The sequence below is a fragment of the Prinia subflava genome, chromosome 1, assembly GCF_021018805.1.
Source record: "Prinia subflava isolate CZ2003 ecotype Zambia chromosome 1, Cam_Psub_1.2, whole genome shotgun sequence".
NCBI lineage: Eukaryota > Metazoa > Chordata > Aves > Passeriformes > Cisticolidae > Prinia > Prinia subflava.
This window is the reverse complement of record NC_086247.1, coordinates 153,772,252-153,791,345: the sequence shown is the minus strand read 5'-3', so window position 1 is coordinate 153,791,345 and position 19,094 is coordinate 153,772,252. Positions and strand designations below refer to the sequence as shown.

General features: G+C 53.3%; 2 protein-coding genes across 4 annotated transcripts; both read left to right on the top strand.

Moving 5' to 3' along the window:
• The first annotated feature begins 1,866 nt into the window (after positions 1–1,866).
• On the top strand, positions 1,867–3,075 carry LOC134563373 (late histone H2B.L4). Its single transcript, XM_063421261.1, has 2 exons — positions 1,867–1,992; positions 2,676–3,075. Exons 1-2 carry the CDS (start codon positions 1,873–1,875, stop codon positions 2,910–2,912), a joined length of 357 nt encoding a protein of 118 aa, XP_063277331.1. The 5' UTR covers positions 1,867–1,872; the 3' UTR covers positions 2,913–3,075.
• An 8,683-nt stretch (positions 3,076–11,758) lies between these two features.
• Positions 11,759–17,079, top strand: ASB10 (ankyrin repeat and SOCS box containing 10). Of its 3 annotated transcripts, none has more exons than XM_063421242.1 (5): positions 11,759–12,092; positions 13,107–13,374; positions 13,843–14,347; positions 16,086–16,199; positions 16,487–17,079. In XM_063421242.1, the coding sequence occupies exons 1-5, from the start codon at positions 11,870–11,872 to the stop codon at positions 16,859–16,861; spliced, it is 1,485 nt and encodes a 494-aa protein (XP_063277312.1). In that variant the 5' UTR covers positions 11,759–11,869; the 3' UTR covers positions 16,862–17,079. The 3 variants fall into 3 exon arrangements, with proteins under 3 accessions (XP_063277312.1, XP_063277324.1, XP_063277319.1); XM_063421254.1 differs by having other exon boundaries at positions 16,443–16,767; XM_063421249.1 differs by having other exon boundaries at positions 11,950–12,531.
• The last annotated feature ends 2,015 nt before the right edge of the window (positions 17,080–19,094 follow it).

Below are 19,094 nucleotides of genomic sequence, written 5' to 3'. Positions count from 1 at the left end.
AACTGTCAGTGAATTACAAGAATTGCTCCTTAGTTGCTAGGATGGTCATTTCTGTAAGTGACCCAGCGCCTGCACAGTCACTTGCCTGTTATCCAAAAGAAAGGTTGGCTCTAGCACAGCCACAGCCAGAAGTGGCAGGTGCAGGCTTGTGGGATTCCCTTGTGTGTGTGCTGCAAGTAGATCCATGCACCCCAAAACCTGCAGCAGGATGTCAGGCCCAGCACACAGCAGCGTGTACGGCCTCCAGCACGTGCAGCCCAGGGAAGCAGATGGTAATTCTCCAAACCTGAGAGTTCAAAGCTGATTGTACTGCTCAGTGGAAACTCCTTGGTGTGTAAAGGCTCCCTGTGCCTGATGCTGAGTGACCAGTGGCTGCTCCTCCACCAACGGGGCTCCCTTCCAACTAAATGGCTTTTTTTTAGAAAAGTCAGCTGTGTTTATCACTGTAACGCTGTGTATCACAAACAGGACGGCAGCTGGCAAGAGATAAAATAGCCCCGGCTCCTTCAGCACCAGAGTCCTCCCTGTGTGCTGTGACCTGAGAAAAATGTGTCAGGAGGAATGTCCCTCAGAGAGAGGAGCCCTGAACTGTTCCCTGACAACGCACGGCCCCTTATGAAGCACAAGTGGTGATGTTTCCTGCTCCTCACCCCTGTTTCGAGAGGATCCCACTAACACATATCTTCACACGGCCATTCTCCCTCACAAATGCATTGACATGACCCTCCCAGCCTGTACTGCCTGATCACTGTTTCAGTTTCTGGGAGCAAGGACCTCGCTGTGGCACTGATTCCCCTTGTCACTGTGAAAGTTATTTGCACTAGGGGAGGGTGATCAGGTGCCTGCCTATGAGGACAGGCTGAGAATAAAACAATTCAGGCACTGAATTGTTCTATTTCAAACAATTCAGAACACTGTGGGCTGCACAAGCAGTAGCAGAATCACTGACTGATGAGTAGGTCTCCCAAGCTCACTCTTTGGAAGATGTGATTTGCTCTGGGTGTGCCAGTATGATGTGTGTACCCGAGCAGGAGACTCCACATGGCAGCACAGAGCCCCCGGTGTGTTCCCCCACCTAACAAGCATACTGGCATCACCCTTGCATGAAATGGCTGCAGTGGTGTCCACTGAAAGGCTTCCTTTTCTCTCCAGAGCAGAGAAAACTCTGTTTTGTTCACATCTCTGCTGTGTTGCTGCCCGTTTTTACTGGCTAAGCCTAAATCCTGTGTCACATTTACCCTCATTAGTGTAATCACCGGTTTCCAAGACAGATCAAATCCACACTTGGAGTGTCAGCCCTCCACTGCCCCCTCCTGACATTCCAGGCCCTGTTGTGTGCAGCAGGTGGGACCCCAAGAGCAGGCTAGGTAGCAGGGGAAATTTGGCTGGTAGGGTGTTTACAGTGCCATCATTTCATCTCTGGACCAATCCTTCCTGCAGTTACTGGGTTTCCCCTGATACTCCCCTGATATTCCAGAGCACAGATGTGTTTCCAAATCCACAGCCTTGCACTAAAGATCCCTCCTTTCACAAAACCCCTTTTGGACTTGGGAATGACTCTTCTCTGGTAATTCTATCCCCTGTAAATCAGATGCTTCTGCTCTTGCCCCTCTTTATCCTGGTTACACTCAGACTTCTCAGGTCTAGTTTAGTTGAATCACTTCCTCCCAGGAATCACAAGCTCCTCTCAGGCCAGCTGCTTTTCATTTAGTGCAGGTGGAATCATCAGCCACAGGTGTGTCCTTGTCCTGCTCCTTGGGGGCTGAGGCAGGTTAGGGTCTGCTGCCTATATAACCAGTGCTGGTTACAGTGGTGACTGCTGGTGTGTTGCCGGTCTCACAGCACTTGCTCGTTGCTCTGTTGGAGGTTAAGATGAGCTCAGAACCTCAGAAGAAACATGGTCGTGCTGGTGCTTCTGGGGAAAAAAGGTCTAAGAGGAAGCCTAAGAGAAAGGAAGCATTTTCAATCTACATTTATAAAGTGCTGAAGCAAGTGAGTAAATGTTTCTTTTCTGCTAGAAACTGCTTTATACATAAAGTAACTTCTGCCTGTTGTATGTTAGCACCATAAAGAGTAAGGAAGAAAAATCTGGGTTTCTAGAGAGATGGAGAAAGAAAAAAATGTGTAAGTGCAGGTACAGGAGAGCCCCAGCTGACACTTGGAAGTTGAGGGGGTGGATTCCAGGGGTAGTAGAGATGGATCTAGAGCAGGAAGTGTTTCCTAGAGGGAATGAGCTCGGGTGCTTAGCTCTGCCTGAAGTAATCTCATGGAAGTCAGTACAGTGGAAGCAGCTGCTTCTGGCCCTGTGAATAGGTGTCTGGTGATTTTTGATGGGGAAAAGAGAGCATTTTTGGAAGTGGCCATGCGTTTTCTAAGCCACAGTTGTCAGCATGAGCCCGTAGGTAGGACTTGGAGACTGGAGTATTTCCACCCCTCACAGCCATATTTTTCATGGGGATTGCGAGGAGGCTTCTGCCAGGGCAATCCCAAAGTTCCTGTAGCCTTTTGGGAACCTCTCCTGAGTTTAAACTGGCCCATGACTTTAAAACCTTAGGGTGGCAGCTACAGGTGCTTTTGGGGTTGGAGTGCCCTGTCTGGATGGGGAATGGGGCTCGCACTCCTTACAGGGTGATGGGTGTCTGAGGCTGAGGTGGTGTTTGGTTTCCATCCGGCAGGTGCACCCCGACCTGGCCATCTCCTCCAAGGCCATGAGCATCATGAACTCGTTTGTCAATGACATGTTTGAGCAGCTGGCGGCCGAGGCGTCCCGCCTGGTGCAGTACGGCCACCGCGCCACCCTCACCAGCCGCGAGGTGCAGACGGCGGCGCGGCTGCTGCTGCCCGGGGAGCTGGCCAAGCACGCTGTGTCCGAGGGCACCAAGGCTGTGACCAAGTACACCACCGGCAAGTGACCAGCTGGGCCCGTGGAACCCACAGGAGCTGCTTTGGTCTTCAGCTGAAAAAGCAAAACCTCCTGTTGCCTTTCTGTAAATAAAAAATGCATAGAAATACAGATCCTGTCTTTAGTCTTTGCATTGCAAATTGAGAGGTAGTTTAAGCTGTGGCCGTGGGGATTGTTTGGTAGGGCTGGGAGAATAGCTGCTGTTTGAAAACAACCACATGCAGCTAGGAGCAGGGCCCACAGGGCGTGCCTGGGAGAGCTGGGGTCATTATGGGAAGCACAGTGGGTTCTCTGCAGCTCTCCAAACTCCTTACTATGGCTTTCAGATTCCTGACTCCTAAAAACTTCTGCTGCCTTTGACTTCCCTGCTCTTCTTCAGCTGCTTCCTAACTGTGGTGGCTCTTTCTGCCCAAGTTATCCGTTTATACTGGTCAGAGTAGATGCGATGCTAAATCTCTCTGGGACAACAGGATGAAGTTAGCATGGGGTAAAGAGTTTTTCTAATGTTTATAAACTATTTTCAAAGCTGTTCTTTGTTTGGTGGTTTGTTGTTTTTTTTTTTCTGGTGGGTTGTGGGCATGAAAGTTTTTCCTTGTTAGCTGTTTTGTGTTTTGTTTTTGTCGCTACTCTTGTTTGGTTTGGGTTTTGTTTGTTTTGGTTTTATTTTGTTTTCTTCTGGTGAAAACTTTCTCCTTTTTGGCAGAACCAAAGCAAAATGAGCTTTGCTGACAGGAAAACCAAACTCTTTTAATGACCTTCACAGAGGGTGCCTCATTTTCTAAAATAAAGAAGTTTCTGTTTGTTGTTGGACGCAGTTCAAACCTTTAATTTACAAACCTTTATCCTTGAGGAGGCAATGGAGAGGCATTCCTTACTTTTTACTTGTCCAGAGCCGCTTACTCCCTTTCCAGCAGCTCTCCCAGCTGCGGGGTGTGCAGCCACGCTCTCTGAGGGATGGGGAATGCCGAGGAGCAGCCTGGAGCTGCAGTTCTCCTCCTGCCCTGGAGATGGGTCTCTCTGACTACCAGATCGCAGATCCATTTCTGCGGCAAAGCCCTGCGCTCCCAGCTCGGAGCAGGCTGCCCCGGGGCCGTGCAGCTCCCTGCCCCGGTGCCTCAGGCTGCCTGTGGGCATCAGGTGCTGGTTTACGGTGGAGTGAGTGGCTGCTCCTGCAGATGGCTGGTAGAGCATCGAGCACCGGCTGAGCCCCAGAGGAGTAAGGGTTTAAAGGTGCAAGTGCTTTATTGTCCAATACTCCACTTTTGCATCCTGCTTTGTGTCACAGCCCCCTTTCCCCCCTCCACCCCAACAAAGACTTGAAGAATGCAGTTGGAGACTGGCCTCACATTCCTCTCACTAGATGCCTGCGTCTCCTCAGAGTTGTGACAGGTAGTGCAGATGAGAGACTGAGGGGCAGAAGGAGGAGGTTGCTCTTGGAATGAGGGAGTTCTGCACTGGACCTGCCCACATTGTCCCTTTTACATCTCCCTTATGAGGAGTGGGTTCATCTCTTGCTGTGCAGGGATCCTGTTGCTCGTTTCCCCAAGGTAAGTCCCCCTGAAGCTTCCCTGGGTGCCTGCACAGGATGCCATACAGGAGTGTCTTTTCCTGAGCGCTCACCCCTGTTTAGCTGATGAGCTTTGGTGAGGACCATGCTTGGCTCAGCTGCTTTCAGACTGGGCTTGTGGCTCCTGTGAGATCTGGGTGAAGTTGCTTTTGGGTTCTGCTGCCCACTGGGGATTCACAGGGCACTGAGAACAACTCAGAAGTACCCAGGTTACACTAACAGCAAAACTTGGAGCCTGTACAGATTCTCTTCCAAAGTGTCTTGGGGCTGCCTTGCTGCATGTGAGTCTGTCCAGGCCTGCCTGTGTCTTCACAAGTCTCACAGCAAGTTTTTAGTGCTGCAGTGCTGCAGCACTGTCATGTTGCATGTCCCTGGCCCCATGTCTATGTTCTGACTAAGCTATGCATTTCTGTGGGCTAGAAACAATTAATTTTTTTTCTTTGTCCTTTCTTCAGCCTCTCAAAAAGTGCACTATAGTGCGGAAAGAGCATTCAGGAAAGTATCACCAATACCTGTGTTCTTTTTTCCATTCTGTAAGAGAGCAATGGCTGAAGAGCATGTGGACCTTCTTTCACATGGAGGAGGACCCGGAGGCAGAGCATCCCTGAGGTCTGTGATGAGGGGAGGGAGCTTTTGGCAGAGTGTGCAGACCTGTGTGTGTTCCTCTCCCGTGGTGTGTCCCTTGGCAGCCGTGCTGCCAGGTGGCTGCTCTGGTGCCTCATTAGCCACTGTTCCAAACAGCAGAGGCAGGAGCAGCTCAGCACACGGAGGAAAATGAGCTGGTGATGGATAGCCCTGGTGATACCAAAGCTGTTAAAATATGAACCTCTGATGTACAGCCGGGCTTGCAGCAATGGGCTCTCACCCTCTCTGTGCTCAGCTGCTGGGGTGTGGGGACGGTGCTGGGCCGTGTCCCTTCCCCTCTGTGTTTAGTCTGAGGTTGGCTGTTGTCTCTGAGCGCTGGAACTTGTGGTGGTCTCAGAATCCCTGCGTGGAGGAAAGGAGAGGGGAGATGACCAAAGGGCAGGCAGGCCCTCCCCCACCAGCAGATGCTCTCTTGTCTGAAGCTCTGGCATCCCTGATGCTGCCAGTGCTGTAAAGGGAGCAAGTGTCCACGGCACCCTTGGAGGTGTCTCTGTGTTCTCCCCGGCAAGGGTTGCTACAAATAGTTTGTTTCCTTGGGTTTTTTCTCTCTTTCCATGCTCTGTGTGCTCTGGATTCTTGGATGTAACCAACAATAATGCTCCTTTCTTCATCTCCCCTGCTCAGGATTGTGCTTCGGGGTATGGGAGGTGTTCAGACTAAGTGAAAAAGTAAATCTCATGTTGTAACCATAACTTCCAGAGCTTTATAAAGGGGGTCAGGAGGCACCTTTGTTGTCATCCTTGTCCTCTCCCTGTGTAGCCTTGCATTACCTGGTGCCAAACTGGGGAGAGACAGGAAGACCTGCTGTCTGGTGAGGTGCTTGCTGGCCTGGAGCCCTGGGGGCTCTCGCAGTGCCCCTGGTACCTGGGAGCTGCCCTGGGGCTGGAGGTCACTGGGATGGGGACGAGAGGTGTGTCCTCACACAGGCAATGTGCATCGGCCTGGGCTCAAGACAGCTGCCCGTGGTGCCCTCTGTGGCTGCCGAGGAAGAGGAGGAGGATGCTCCCGTGTGGCCCCATGCAGGGTGTGGGGCTGGAGAAGAGGATGACACGGGCAGAGTGGCCCCATGAGGAATGGCTGCTGCAGGCCACACGCCGTTTTCCCATTAGTGAGTGTTTAGTTCAGCGTTTTAAATAATTGTGTCCTCGGAATGATATTTAAAATCCATTTGGGAGGCAATGAGGCGGGAAAGTGCCTGTGCCATTGTGATGACGCTGCGCAGGCCGTGCCACACATGCATATTACAAACTCGTTACAGGCTCCTTTCCACGCATGCTGCTCCCCCCCACAACCTCCTTCTGAGGCTCTGAATGCATCTCCCTCACCACGGCTGCAGTGCCTGGCCCTATGGAGACATTCATTTGACAAGATAGGCATGGTGTCCTCTGGGATGAGAGATAAGGCACAGCCAGGTCGTGGCAGTTGGGTGCTGTCCATGGGAGTAGAGGTGTGTGGGGCATGTGTGGTGATGGACTCTTGTTCAGGTGTCCTGGCCTTCGCCTGTGGTCACTTTCTGACCAGCCCTTGGACTTGTGTTACTGCAGGTTTGTGACCCTGAAGCCCCAGGGCTTTCAGCTGCTGAGCTCTGGGCACTGTTGGAGGAGTCATGTCAGCTCTTCTAGGCTGGCTCTGAAGCTGAGGACAAGCCTGTGCTCCTGAATGTCTGTGGGAGATGCACGAGCTGGAGGGTGTGAGGGAGCTGATGGAGGAGCAGCAGCATCAGCAGCAGTTCTGTGGGTGCTGGTCAGTGCCCTTGCTGTTCTTTCTGTTCTTCTCTGACTGCTGTGTGGGCACCCTCTGCTGTCCCCTCAAGCCACACAAGATAGAAATCCTGTGTGAGAGGACAAGGCTCCTGGTACCACTTTATCCTTGTGCTGCTGGCCTTGGTGGCGTGAGTAGTATTCAGTCCTTATCCTGTTCTTCCTGATCATACCCAGGCCCTCCTAGCCAGGGTCCCTGCTGTGGGTTTTCTCAGTGCTACCTTGTGACCAAACATTAGTGGGGTGAGGATGAAAGCCCCAGGTGTACTTAAGGACATGCTGGATTCTGACATTGCTGTCTCTTGCCCACTGACCCAGCTGGCTGCTCTTCTGGATAGGAAGTGGATGGCTCTGACACCCTTTTCTCTGCCTGCAGCTGAGGGCCCTCCGTGCCCTCAGTGTCCCTGTGGACTTTCCTACTTGGCATGTGTGGGTTCTGGGCTTGGAGATGCTGAATGTGGCTGCGTGTGTTTTGTGGGTGTGATTTTTTTTTTTTTAATTATTTGTGGGTTTTTGTTTGTAGTTTTGGGTTGGTTGGTTTGCTTGAAGTGGTTTAAGGTATATTTTTTGGTGTTAGCCATGGGAATGGGAGAAAATGTCCAGGGTAGCTGGTGAAGTCAGGAACGTGCAGACCCAGGTCTGTGAAATGCTGAATGTGAAGACATTGCCTGCCTCAGCCAGTGTGCAGGGGGCAATGGGGTGGGGGACACCTGCAGTCAGGGCCTTTCCTGGATGGCCTTCGGTGCATGAGTAGTGCTGAGTGTGAGGGGTTAGTTTGGGATTCTGTTCCCAAGCCTGTAGCTGGGGAGAATGATGGCATTGGTTCCAGTGGTAGGAGCAGCATGAGTTGTAAAGATAGATTAGAGAGGAACTAAGAGTTCTTAGTTTCTCCTTTTCCTCATCTCTTAGGGAATCCAGACTTCCTGTACTCAAAGTTCCCCAAGCCAGGGCTGTTGCTCTGAGCCCCTCACCTGGCTGGAGGAGACTCTCTGAAGCGTGGATGTGGATTCCACAGTGTAGCTGCAGTTACAGCCACTGCATCCTCCAGGAGAGCAATGTGCTCCAGGCCAGCACCAGGGGCATGCTGCAGGTGCTCATTGGCACAGAGCATCTGTGCTGTGGCAGGGGGAATGTTCAGCATGATCCCAGTCCTGGGGCAGCACTGGTTCATTGACCTTCTTCAGCTCCAAGGTTCTCACATAACCGTTTTCTCTTCTCTGGAAACAGCTGCCAAAAGGGGCACAAGCAAAGTCTGGCTCCCTGTTCGATCAGCACCTCCAGCCACACCACGAAGAACTTGATCCCAGTTTGGGACCAGTGTGGCAGGATAACCTGTGTTGTACGAGCTGCTTTTCTCAGGGCTCACCTCTCTGCCCCTCTGTATCTGCCCAGCCCTGTGGGCAGCCAGCCTTGCTGCCCTGGGAAGGGGCTCATTCCCAGAGCAGTGTGTGGTACCTGTGAGGGCCTTTTGGTCCCTGTGGAGTTCCCCGTGGGGAAGAGCCCTGTCCTTAGTCCTTTATGACTTCTGGCACTGAGTCTGATCCAGGCCTTTCCCAAGCTCCCCCTCACCCACCTACCTCCCTGCTGTGGTTGCCCCCACCTTGCTCTGCCTCTCTCAGTGGGAGTGCCCTGTGGAACAGGGGCCTTTGCAGAGCAAACAAGCACAAAGAAAGTGTTTCCAGGCTGCCTGCCACCCCTGTCCTGGTCCTGGTCTGTGCTGGTGATTGCACCTAGCAGCTGAAAGCAAGCTCTTGGAAGAAGGGGAGGTGGTGATGAGGAGCTGCCAAGCCAGGCTATTTATACTGGGTGATTCAGGCCTGTGCCCGAGTCCAGCCAGATGCAGGGGAGCTGGAACCCAGGAGCAACCTGCAAAGGAGAAATCCTTGAACAAGAGGCTCTTTGCTGCAGTAGCTCATTTACTGTTGGCTCAGACTTCTCAGGTTGGTTACCTGTGATGGACTGCCCCTTCCCTCCGCGCTCTGCCACACAGCGCTTGCTGCAGCCGGCGCAGTGGAAGCATTCTCACAGTGTGAGGCCCCAGCACAGGGAGCACAGGCTGAGCCCAGATGCCTGGGGACAGCAGCACAGCCGCCTGCAGCCGCTGGAGTGCCGGGATCTGCTGCTCCAGAATGCACTCTTCACTGGAGACCTGGACATGCTCCAGAAGTACTTCACCACGGGCGCAGCTGTCAATCTCATCATTGAGACCAGGGGCGAGGTGCTGCGCTGGACTAGCAGCAAACGTGGTGGGTATGAGGGACTGGACATGGGGGGGATGGAAAATGCCCAGGGTGGGGTCCAAAGATAGGGCTCAGGAGCCTGAGAAAAATGTTGAAAGGAATCCCCCAGTGGTGGAAAAAGGGTTGAGGGAAAAAGGAGTTGGGAAGAACAGCTTTAGTGTGAGGGAGTTTCCAAGGCTGTACAACAAATAGTAGCAGGTTTGTTGAAGGTGGGATGAGGCAGATTTACTGGGAAGTAATGAGAATAGGGCCCCTGAAAGAGTTACTGGAGAAGCACATCCTCAGGACTGTCATGTTAGAGATTGCTGGGATGGATGTGAAATATGAGTGAGGTAGGAGCATGCATGGGTGAAAATGCATCAGAATGCTGTTCTGTTTCATGAGATAGGTTTGACAAGGGGAGCAGAATTCCAGTCTACAAGAAAGATGGTGGAAGCAAAGGTTTCTCAGTGACAGGAGGTAGGAGCTGATCATTCTTGGTGTTTCTTTCCATCTGTACATCTCACTGTACCTGTACCAGGCACATCTTGGGGCTACCACACGTTTCCACACTCTGGGGTCCCTTTAACTCACCTTCTCATCAACATCATCTATGAGCTTCTCAGTAAGCAATGCAGCTGGTGTGCTGAAGGGAGAGGTGTGCTGGCCAGCCTGGGTGTGCCCTTGTTCTTGCTGCTGTCAATTAGTGATGTGGTGCAGGCAGACCCCCAGAATTAAGGAGCATCAAGTGGGGAAGGCCCTTAACTCTACACCCTCCTCTACAGAAGGCTGGTGGCAAAAGCCACTCATAGCAGAATGGAAGAGCTGCTGATGAAGCTGCTTTCCCAGAGGAGCAGGCCAAGTGTCCTGGTGCCCAGCCAGACCAACAGCGTTTTATGGGATCCCCTCCAGCAAAAGTCAAATGGGGTGCGTGGGCTTGCAGATGCACGTGCTGCTACTTGTGAGTGGTGAAGATTATTTACTGAGTTGCAAGATTTGTACAACCCAAGTTTTGAATTGTTACAATCTACTTGGGAGTGAAATCACTAAAGGTATTACCCATTGTGTAACTGAGACCATTTGTCAGTAAAATAGGAACTGGGTGTTGTAACTCCTGTGTCATGCCAAGCTGGCAGACACGGGCACCCAGTCTCTCTGCTGGTAAAGGTCTGAGCCCCACAGAGAATGGAACAGACAGTGTAAAACAACCTCACGCAGAAATTTCTCTAATCAAAGTTTCAAGATATGAAAAACCCAACCAAACAAGATCATTCATCAAGCACAGTGCAAAAATGTGCTGCCAAATTTATCAGATGAGAATACAGAACAAAAACCAAAACAAACCTTCATGCTACCCCAAGACTTGTCTCTCTGTCTCACTGACCGTGTTGGGATAGGTTCTCAGAACTGACTCAGTGACCTTAACAGTAGGTTCTAGTGACCTTGTCTTTCCCAGATCACCTTGTTGGTATTTTAAGGTGTCCAGAGGAATTGTAGACTGTCTGGTGTCACTGATATTTACACAGCTTTCTGCCTTCCTGGTGCATGACTGGGAACATCAAACTCTCATGGGATACCTGCTTATATCCTTGGGTAAATAGAGGGTCCCATCAGGTGAGAACATCTGCCAGGGGCTTCCCTTTCTTTGCACTTTTGCAGGCTATGTTTTAGTTAGACAAGGTGAAGTCTGCACAGGCAGAGCAAACTGGATACTGTCAGCATAGAACTTGCTCATTTATTTTCATTACTGAGAGGGGTAAAGTCCCCTGGTAATTGTTGCTTGGTGGTCTATTGGGGTCACTTAACTGGTGTTTAGATGCATGATCTGAGTGGTTCCGTGATACAAAAATAAACTGAGCACCACCAGCTTTCTATGCGGCGAGACACGTTCTCTGGATCACATGGTGTGCACAGTGTGAACACTGCGAATGCCACGTGAGCCAGGCACGCTCCTCTGTGGCCAAGGTGGGCGGGCTGGCTGCAGGCAGCCAGGTGGGATCAGGAAATCACCATCTCAGGTGACAGGACTGCAGTGAGCAACTGAGTCAGGGGAGTGTGTCAGGCCTGGAAGGAAACACTGAAGCTATGCAGGAGCTCTGTGCAAGGTTGGATATCAAGAAAAAGGAGAAAGTGGGGAAGGTCTAAAGGATAATTCCCTCCAATTTTTTCCATCCTTGTACCTGTTTCTACCACTTCTTTGGCTTTGATTAAAAAGATCTGTCCTGTAGCTTCTTTAAAAACCTCCGTAGTGCCAATGGCTCAGGTGCAACTGCTAAATGGGTGTGCAGTGCTGTGTGTGGAGCCAAGGGGTGAACAAAGGTGTGGAGATGTGTGGAGCTGCTGGAGTCATGCTGCTGTGGTCTGGGCAGCACTGGGCAACACGCAGAGTAGGCATGAAATCATTTCCCTCCCTATTGTCTCAGTGATGTCCCATCCCCATTCCTACACTTCAAGCTCCCCTGCCCCTCCTGAGGATTTTCCCTTCACAGCAGGGCACTGCTGAGGTGCTGCTGCCTGTGTGGAGAGCCTTTATCAGCCCCTTGGCCCCAGCATTTGGTCACAAGGTTTCCCAGAATAGAACAGCTGAGACTTGAGCTGTGCCCAGCCTGAGCCAAAGAGAGGGGTGTGATTGTTTCCCCTCCCTGTGGAACACCCTGGGCTGGCAGGCAGGCTCTCAGCCCAAACACGGGCTGCTGGTGGGGCTGTGCCTGGGAGCCTGCCTGGGGTACACCAGCAGGTCCTGTGCTGGTCTCTGAGGCGGCTCTGGTGGGTTGTTATGGGCAGCATCACAGGCAGAAGAGAGGAGAGCCAGGAGCCCATCCGCACACAGCAGGCGGACGGCCCTGCCCAGGTGTTCTGGCAGGCCCTGCTGGCCGGGGATCACGGCACTGTAGCCGAGATCCTCGGAGATCCTCGGAACAAGCTGAGCCCCAATGCTGTGTTTGACACCAGTGACCTGGAGGAGTGGAAGAACTACCGCTTCAACCCCCGCGGGCTGAGTATGGGGAGCAGTGGGGCTCAGCTGGGACATGTGCTGGGCATGCCTGTGCCTGGGGCTGTGTTACGGGTGCTGCTTGGGCTGCACAGGAGTGGGGATGGGAACAGGAGCATGGGGATGTGGTCAGCTTCTCCTGCGTTCCTTGTGGAAGGGAATTCCTGTTTCTGAGAGCACAGGGTGCATCCAGGAAACCTGGTCTCTCTCAGAGGGATTGTCTTAAGTGCTTGGGAACTGCTGTGTGTGCAGCCTGCACTGTGCTGCCACCTCCCACTGTGGGTTGTGCCAGACTGTCACAACATGAGTTACATCCTGGAGATGATTCAGTTTGAACGTGGCCCTGGAAAACATAGATGACCACATACTGCTTCTGCAAGACGGAGCTGAGAGGATGCACTGTGGAACATGCCATGCGGTCTGGGATGTCTTCCAGCTCAGTCTGGGTAGGCAGCAAGAAGCACAGTTTAAGGAGTTTTCTTACTGTAGTCTGCTAGCCAGCAGACTGCACCAGCTCGGTGATGGTTTGTGTGGGGTCAGCATCTTTGAGAGAAGGCACATTTCAGCCCCTTGCTCTCTCCTAGGCCCCAGATGTCCATCTCTGCTGTAGCTTGATGTCTGCACCCTGCTCAGGGCTTGTTTGAGTCCCCTGTGTGTGTGGCTGTGGGCTCTGACACCTCTCTTACTGCCCTGTTCCTTGTGTTTGGCCCAGCCACCTCGCTGCCATCAGCCCTGCTCGTGCCCCAAACGCTTCGTCCGCTGCGCTCCTGACAGCAGAAACCCCACGTACCCACCTGAGCCACAGCTGAAGGGCACACTGCCCAGAGCAGCCTCTGCTGCGGGCTGCTGCTCCCTGCAGCTCCCTGTCTGCATGGCCTGAGAGCTGTCCAGGGAGCTCTGCAGGGATCTTGAGGGGAATCACGAGTCTCTCTGGGGGATGTACATCAGGTACCTCAAGGAAAAGGGCAGGTCTTTGTGCACCGCGGCTGGATGCGTTTCCCTGACCCCTCTTCCCCTGCAGGGCTGTGGTCGCTGAGCTACGAGCAGGAGCTCACCACGCCGCTGCACATCACGGCCAGCCGGGGCTACACGGACTGCCTGCGGCTGCTGCTGCTCCGCGGCGCCGCCGTGGACTTGGCTCCGGGGGGCTCGACCGCCCTGCACGCGGCGTGCGCGGCGGGCAGCGCCGGCTGTGTGCGCCTGCTGCTCGGCGCCGGAGCCGACCCCGACGCCGTCTCTGAGGACGGCTACAGGCCCCTGCACCTCTGCAAGAGCTCGGACTCCATCGAGTGAGTTCAATGGGGGGGCACAGCCAGCCTCCCTCCCCCTCAAGCCTAATCCCATGTAGGAGGGTCCCTCCTCATCCCTGAGGGTGGGTTGGTGGGTGCAGAATGGGGGCGGTGTTGGTGCCTGTTCCTGGACCAGGATCACCTCTGAGGTCAGACAGGTGACTGCAAGCTCGTGTCCTTAGCAGATGCAGCTGAGGAAGGTGTTCACGGTGATGTTCAGGGCGCTCCTGTGCAGACACACCGCGAGCAGGCATCAGGTGTGACAACACTTCAAGAGGTCTGCGCAGAGCTAGCTGATGTTGGGGTGGCAGTATCTCTGCTCACCAGTCATCCTGGCTTAAAACCACTGCTCCAGGGCGTGAGGAGCAGGGATTTTGGGGCTCTGGGGAAAAGCTGTGGGATAGTACAGATGTGAGGGATGGGAGGTGGAGATGAGGAATGGTCACCAAGTCACCTTGGCCCTCACAGGTGTGTCCGGCAGCTGCTGCAGCACGGTGCCAGTGTGAACAGTCAGACGGAGGAGGAGAACGACACAGCGCTGCACGTGGCGGCACGGCACGGCCTGGCAGAGCACGTCCAGCTGCTTCTGCACCACGGGGCTCAGCTGGAGGTACAGAACAAGGAGGGGCAAACGCCGCTGAACGCTGCCTGTGCTCAGCGCCATCAGCCCCAGGACATGGACCGCTACTACCGGGTCTGCCAGCTGCTGGTGGAGGGCGGTGCCAGTATCAACGCCGCGGACCGGGACCGGCAGCACCCGCTCCACCTGGCCTGCAAGAACGCCAATGCTCAAATCGCAGAGCTACTGCTGGCCCGGGGCGCCAACGTCAATGTCATGAACTACGGCGGCAACACGGCCCTGCACAACATCCTGCAGGTGGCTGCCTACAGGCTGGAGCATCGCCCGGAGCTCGTGGTGCGAGCGCTGCTCAACCACGGAGCCGTCCGCGTCTGGCCAGGCTCCCTCCTCAAGGTGGGGCTCCGGCGGTGCCGGGACTGCGGTGGGAGGGGAAGGCTGTGAACAACATCAGGGCCCCCGTGGGCCTTCCTGGCACAGCAGGGCTTGTTCCATGGCAGCCTGTTCGCTGTCCTGCCCCGCTCTGCCCAGGGCCTGGGGAGGGAGAACTGGTATTATTGGTGTGGGAATCCCTGACGTGTTCTCCTGGGGTGTGTTTTGCTGTAGGACTCTCCTGCTTCTGTCTGCTGAGCTGTGTGGACAGTACTCACCCTGTTTCCGTAATTACTTGCTCTGGAAAGTGTTGGTCCTTTTCCTCTGGAGATGTTTCTTCTCAGGGGCACACCCTCCAGCTCCTGCTGTCTCTGCAAGACACCAGCAGACAAAGGGTTAATTTCCTGTCTTAATTCCTGAGCAGTGCAATAATTACCCAGCCCGGAGATCAGCAGATTGCTCTCCCCTTTGGGAAAATACAGGAAAATCAACAATTAACACTAATTAATCTCCTATTAACGCCAGATAATGAGGATCACTGGTACAGCCAGAATAGACTCTGACAGCCACTGCTGGCCTGGGCCATGGGGAGTGGCAGCCCAGAGCCAGGGAAATCTCAGAGCCAGGCTTTGCCTGGTGGGGAGTGCTCCAAAGGCTGCACTGTTGCAGTACCTGGCATTGCTGTGTCACCTGCACCCATGCAAATGTGGGACACGCCAGAGACCTTGTACAAATACCTGTGAAGTCTTCTGGGGTTCTGTGCCACCCTTGACATGGGCACAGCTCTGCTTTAGACACAGGTACAGGTGTCTCTGCACAAACAGGCACTATCCTGCATCCCTGAGACCCTGGTGTGGCCCTCAGCAGAGGCCTAGGGTGCTCTGGCTGATCATAAAATGAATGCCAGTCCCTGCCCTGGAATGGCTGATGCTCTGACTACTGAAATGTGAGGGGAGGAGCCTGGTGTAAAGCAGAGTGTTGGTGTTTATGAACTACTTGCAGCAGTGAAGCTGATGGAGATCATCATCCCAGCTATGTACGATGGGTCCCTGTGCCTTAGGAGAAGCTGTGGGGGCCCAGTTGTGCTGAAGGCAGCCATGCTGTGCATGCTGAGTGATGGCTCAGTCCTCCTCTTTGCAAGGAGGGATGCTCTGGTGCTTCATACCTACAGTGGTTTTTCTCTCCTGGGTCAGCATGAGGGAAGGACAGGAGTTCACCAGATTTACCACATCTGGGTTGAGCAGTACTTTAAGATGTGACAGTGGGGCTTGCAGGATCTTGCCCAATGATGGTGATCACCTGCTCTTGATGCCTTAAGTTTTAGCTTTCATATTTTCCAGATTCTGTACTGCATTGGTATGTAACTCTGAGCTTCATATAGTGTAAGTTCTCCTCACAGCTCAGTCAGACAAAACAATCCTTTTCCAGCCTGAGAACCAAGGACACTGTTACAGTTTCAGGCCCAAAAAGTATAAAGAACAGCCAATTGAGGAGAGCAATCTGGCAGGATGGGACTTCATAACCTGAAGCTGTAATTGGACAATTAACCCCAATACATAAATGGAACAAACTTACAGAAATGTGAAAACGTGTGATCTCTTGTCCATCTTGGGTCCATCTTGAGTGGAGCCACAGCCAAGCTCTTGTACCGCCCAAGGTGTATCCTTTGAAGGCCTTTTAATAAATACCTGCTTTATTCCTTCAACGCTGTCTAGCCTCTGTTCTAGGCAGCCCCTCAGGGCATCACTCTCTCCCTGGCCAGGTGCTGCGGTACTGCCACTCCTGCCCACGTGTCATCGAGGCCCTGGTGAACAGCTACACCCACGTGCGTGTCTCTGAGGACTGGGTGGATGCAGTTCCAGTGGAGGTTGTACAGGTAAGGGGACAAATGCTGACTGCTGGCTGAAGAGCAGTGCTCAGGTTCTGCTAGGTTGCCAGGGACATCTGGGCCTGGAAGGCGTTGGGCAGAGCTGGGGCTGGCCGTGCGGGATTGCAGGACACAGGGATGATGTGTTGGGGACAGGGAGGATGGTCCATAGTGAGGGTGTCTGGTTCTACCTGTGGTCCCAGGGTGATGTCTCCACCTTTGCGTGCCTCTGGTCCTTTCTTCTCTCTGTAGAAATACCCCTGTTTCTACCAGTCACTTTTCTCCCTGGGGCACAGACCTCGCTCCTTGCAGCACCTGGCTCGCTGTGCTCTCAGGACCCTCCTGGAGGGCCGGCTGCTTCTGGTCCTGTCCCAGCTCCATCTGCCAAGTGCCCTGCACCAGTTCCTGCTGCTCGGCTTCGAGGATGTTCTCTACTAGGGGTGGCAGTTCCAGTCCTGCTGTGCCTTTCTGGGCAGATGTTCCATCCCTGCCAATGCACTCTGCTTTCCCAGCTGCCTCCTTTCCCTCACCCCGCTCCCACGGGGCCACATCAGGCCCCTGTGCCAAGCCTGTTGCTGTGTCCTGGTCCAAACCAGCCTTGTGCTCTGCATCATGCATCTGTTTTGGAGCATTCTGTTTGTCCATGTTCATCTGGAGAGACTCCAGACTAACAAAAGGAGGTATGGGAATTAGGGCATTTTGTGGTACAAGAGCAAAGACACTGCGTGGATCACAGGCTTAGTAGCAGATATCAGTTTTCCTATCCCAAATACTCTAGACTGTACTAGGCAGCTCTGGTGCCCTGGATGATTGCTGTGATCCTGTCTTTAGTCAAGTTGCTTAGTCTGTACCCAAAGAAGTTTGGAATAAATGCTGTTCTTTATACCTATCTGAGCATGACTTCTACATTTCTTTGAAGGCTGTCCTGACAGAGCTCAGCTGGCATGCCATGGGTGGTGGCACTCACCTGCTTCTCAGAGGGAGATGTGTGGTGCTGTTCCAATCCAAGCCCTTTTGCAATGTCTGGATTACCTGGCTCAGGATGGCCGTACCTCGCTGGGTGAGGAGAGAGGGGCCCTGGGGTGCTGCTCCCTGGGCAGAGAGTTCAGCACACAGAGCACTGTGCAGGGTCACACTGCAGCCTGGGCTGCACCGCACCCCGCAAGGTAAAGGGAAATGTTTTATCCTGAGGCTTCAAGACACACTTGTAAAGAAAAGGAAGCACTATCCATCCTTTAAAGATCTGCTGTAAGCAAACTCCATTTCTGCTCTGGCTCAAGGAGTACCTTGAGCACCACAGCTGTGGCTGCACAGGTAGCCAGGGCAGCAGACCATGGGTCCCTCCTCTTGCTGCACTCGTTCTGCCTGATCACAGCCACAGGAGAACTCTGCAACAAGCAGCTCTGACGACAAAGCTGTGTGGCAGACCCAGTGGTGCTGTGTGTCCCTGCCTGTCTGGGCACACGGCCGTGGCTCTGTGCCCTCAGTTATTGTCACGCCCTGCTGCTCTGAGGAGGTGAGCCCAAAATCGCACTGAGGGGTTGATCGTGCTGCTCCTAATGTGCCTGCACTGCTGATGTGCCACAGCAGGAGTGCTGACAGGTACGAGAGGGACGTGTTCATGTGCTAAAGGTGCACACAAGGTGCCTCATGCCTGCCTTCGTGTTGGTACTATTGCAGCACAGAGATGGTGTATCTCAGGAAAGTTTAACGATGTGGGTTATGACATACAGAGGTAGAGAGGTGTTGAGGTGATCACAACAGTCTGCAAAACTGGGATGAAGTGTACAGGGGAGCCAAAGTTTTTAAAATACATGGACGACGGCCTGCCCTCTCACCCATGGACCAGTAGTGCATTTGCCTGGCACCAGTGTAGGAATGGAGTCTGAAGTTAACTCCTTCCTGCTGGCTGAACTGGCCTGTCTGCTCATGTGATCTGTTTATGTGATCAGGGCCAGGGATCTTGTTCCCAAAGCCTAATCACCACTTTAGAGAGTTCGTTTTCAGCCAGATGCTGTCTGTGAGTGAAGGAGGAACAGAAGGAGGAAGGTCTGTCCTTTTCGGTGGCAGCACAATCTGGGATTGCCTTGGCCTGAGCTGGTGTCCCGGTGTGAGGCAGCTGCAGAGCAGCACGCCTGGACAGGTCCAGCACCCTTCTCTCCAACACCTTCCCTATGCCTGCAGTAACCTGTGCTCGGTAATGCATGCTCAGCCATTATATCTCCGTAAAACAGGGAAGGCTGGAATTTAATAGTTTGCTTTATTTGGTAGTTACATTTGACTGTTAGGCTTATAGCTGTTTGCTGGGTCTTGCTGGTTGCTTTTGCCAGTTCTGAGGCTGCTGTGCACAGGCTGATGAGGGCAGCTCCAGCTCTTCCAGTGGGAAGAGGTGAACCCACAGGGTCTGGTTTCTGCAAATGCAGGAGCAGATGGAGCTCTAGGACATCCTGGTCCTTCCTGGACAAAGGCCTTGTGGCGCAGACAGGCACCTGCTGCAACAAAGGACCCGAGGGGGTCTGCAGGTACATTTCCAGGGCTCCTCTCAGAGCCACCAGATATGCAGACAGACCATCCTAGTCTGCCTGGGAGGGCTGAGGTCAGGTGGGTGGCTGAGAGGAACAGGTCATCCCTGGCCACACATCTTCAGAAACTGAATTTTGTCTGTGGTCCTACCAAAATTGAAAGGGCACAAGTTCATTGGGCATAAAGATACCACTGGGTTACTGCCTTCAAGGAATGTGAGGCTGGTAGGAAGAAGGGAGAACCTTTTACAGCACGACCATGGCAACTGGTGGGGAGAAAAGTAAACCAGATCAAACCACTCCAATCCACCAGTAAAGCTTCTGGGAACTCCAGCCATTTGGCAAATGGAAACAATCAGAAAGGTTCAAGCTAAGATGCAGA

What these genes read in the sequence shown, in the direction of transcription:
- LOC134563373 (XM_063421261.1), top strand. Translation starts at nt 1,873, where the DNA reads ATGAGCTCAGAACCTCAGAAGAAACATGGTCGTGCTGGTGCTTCTGGG. An exon ending in TTTATAAAGTGCTGAAGCAA is followed by an intron (nt 1,993 to 2,675) that starts GTGAGTAAATGT and finishes TCCATCCGGCAG; the next exon opens with GTGCACCCCGACCTGGCCAT.
- ASB10 (XM_063421242.1), top strand. Translation starts at nt 11,870, where the DNA reads ATGGGCAGCATCACAGGCAGAAGAGAGGAGAGCCAGGAGCCCATCCGC. An exon ending in CTTCAACCCCCGCGGGCTGA is followed by an intron (nt 12,093 to 13,106) that starts GTATGGGGAGCA and finishes CTTCCCCTGCAG; the next exon opens with GGCTGTGGTCGCTGAGCTAC. An exon ending in AAGAGCTCGGACTCCATCGA is followed by an intron (nt 13,375 to 13,842) that starts GTGAGTTCAATG and finishes TGGCCCTCACAG; the next exon opens with GTGTGTCCGGCAGCTGCTGC.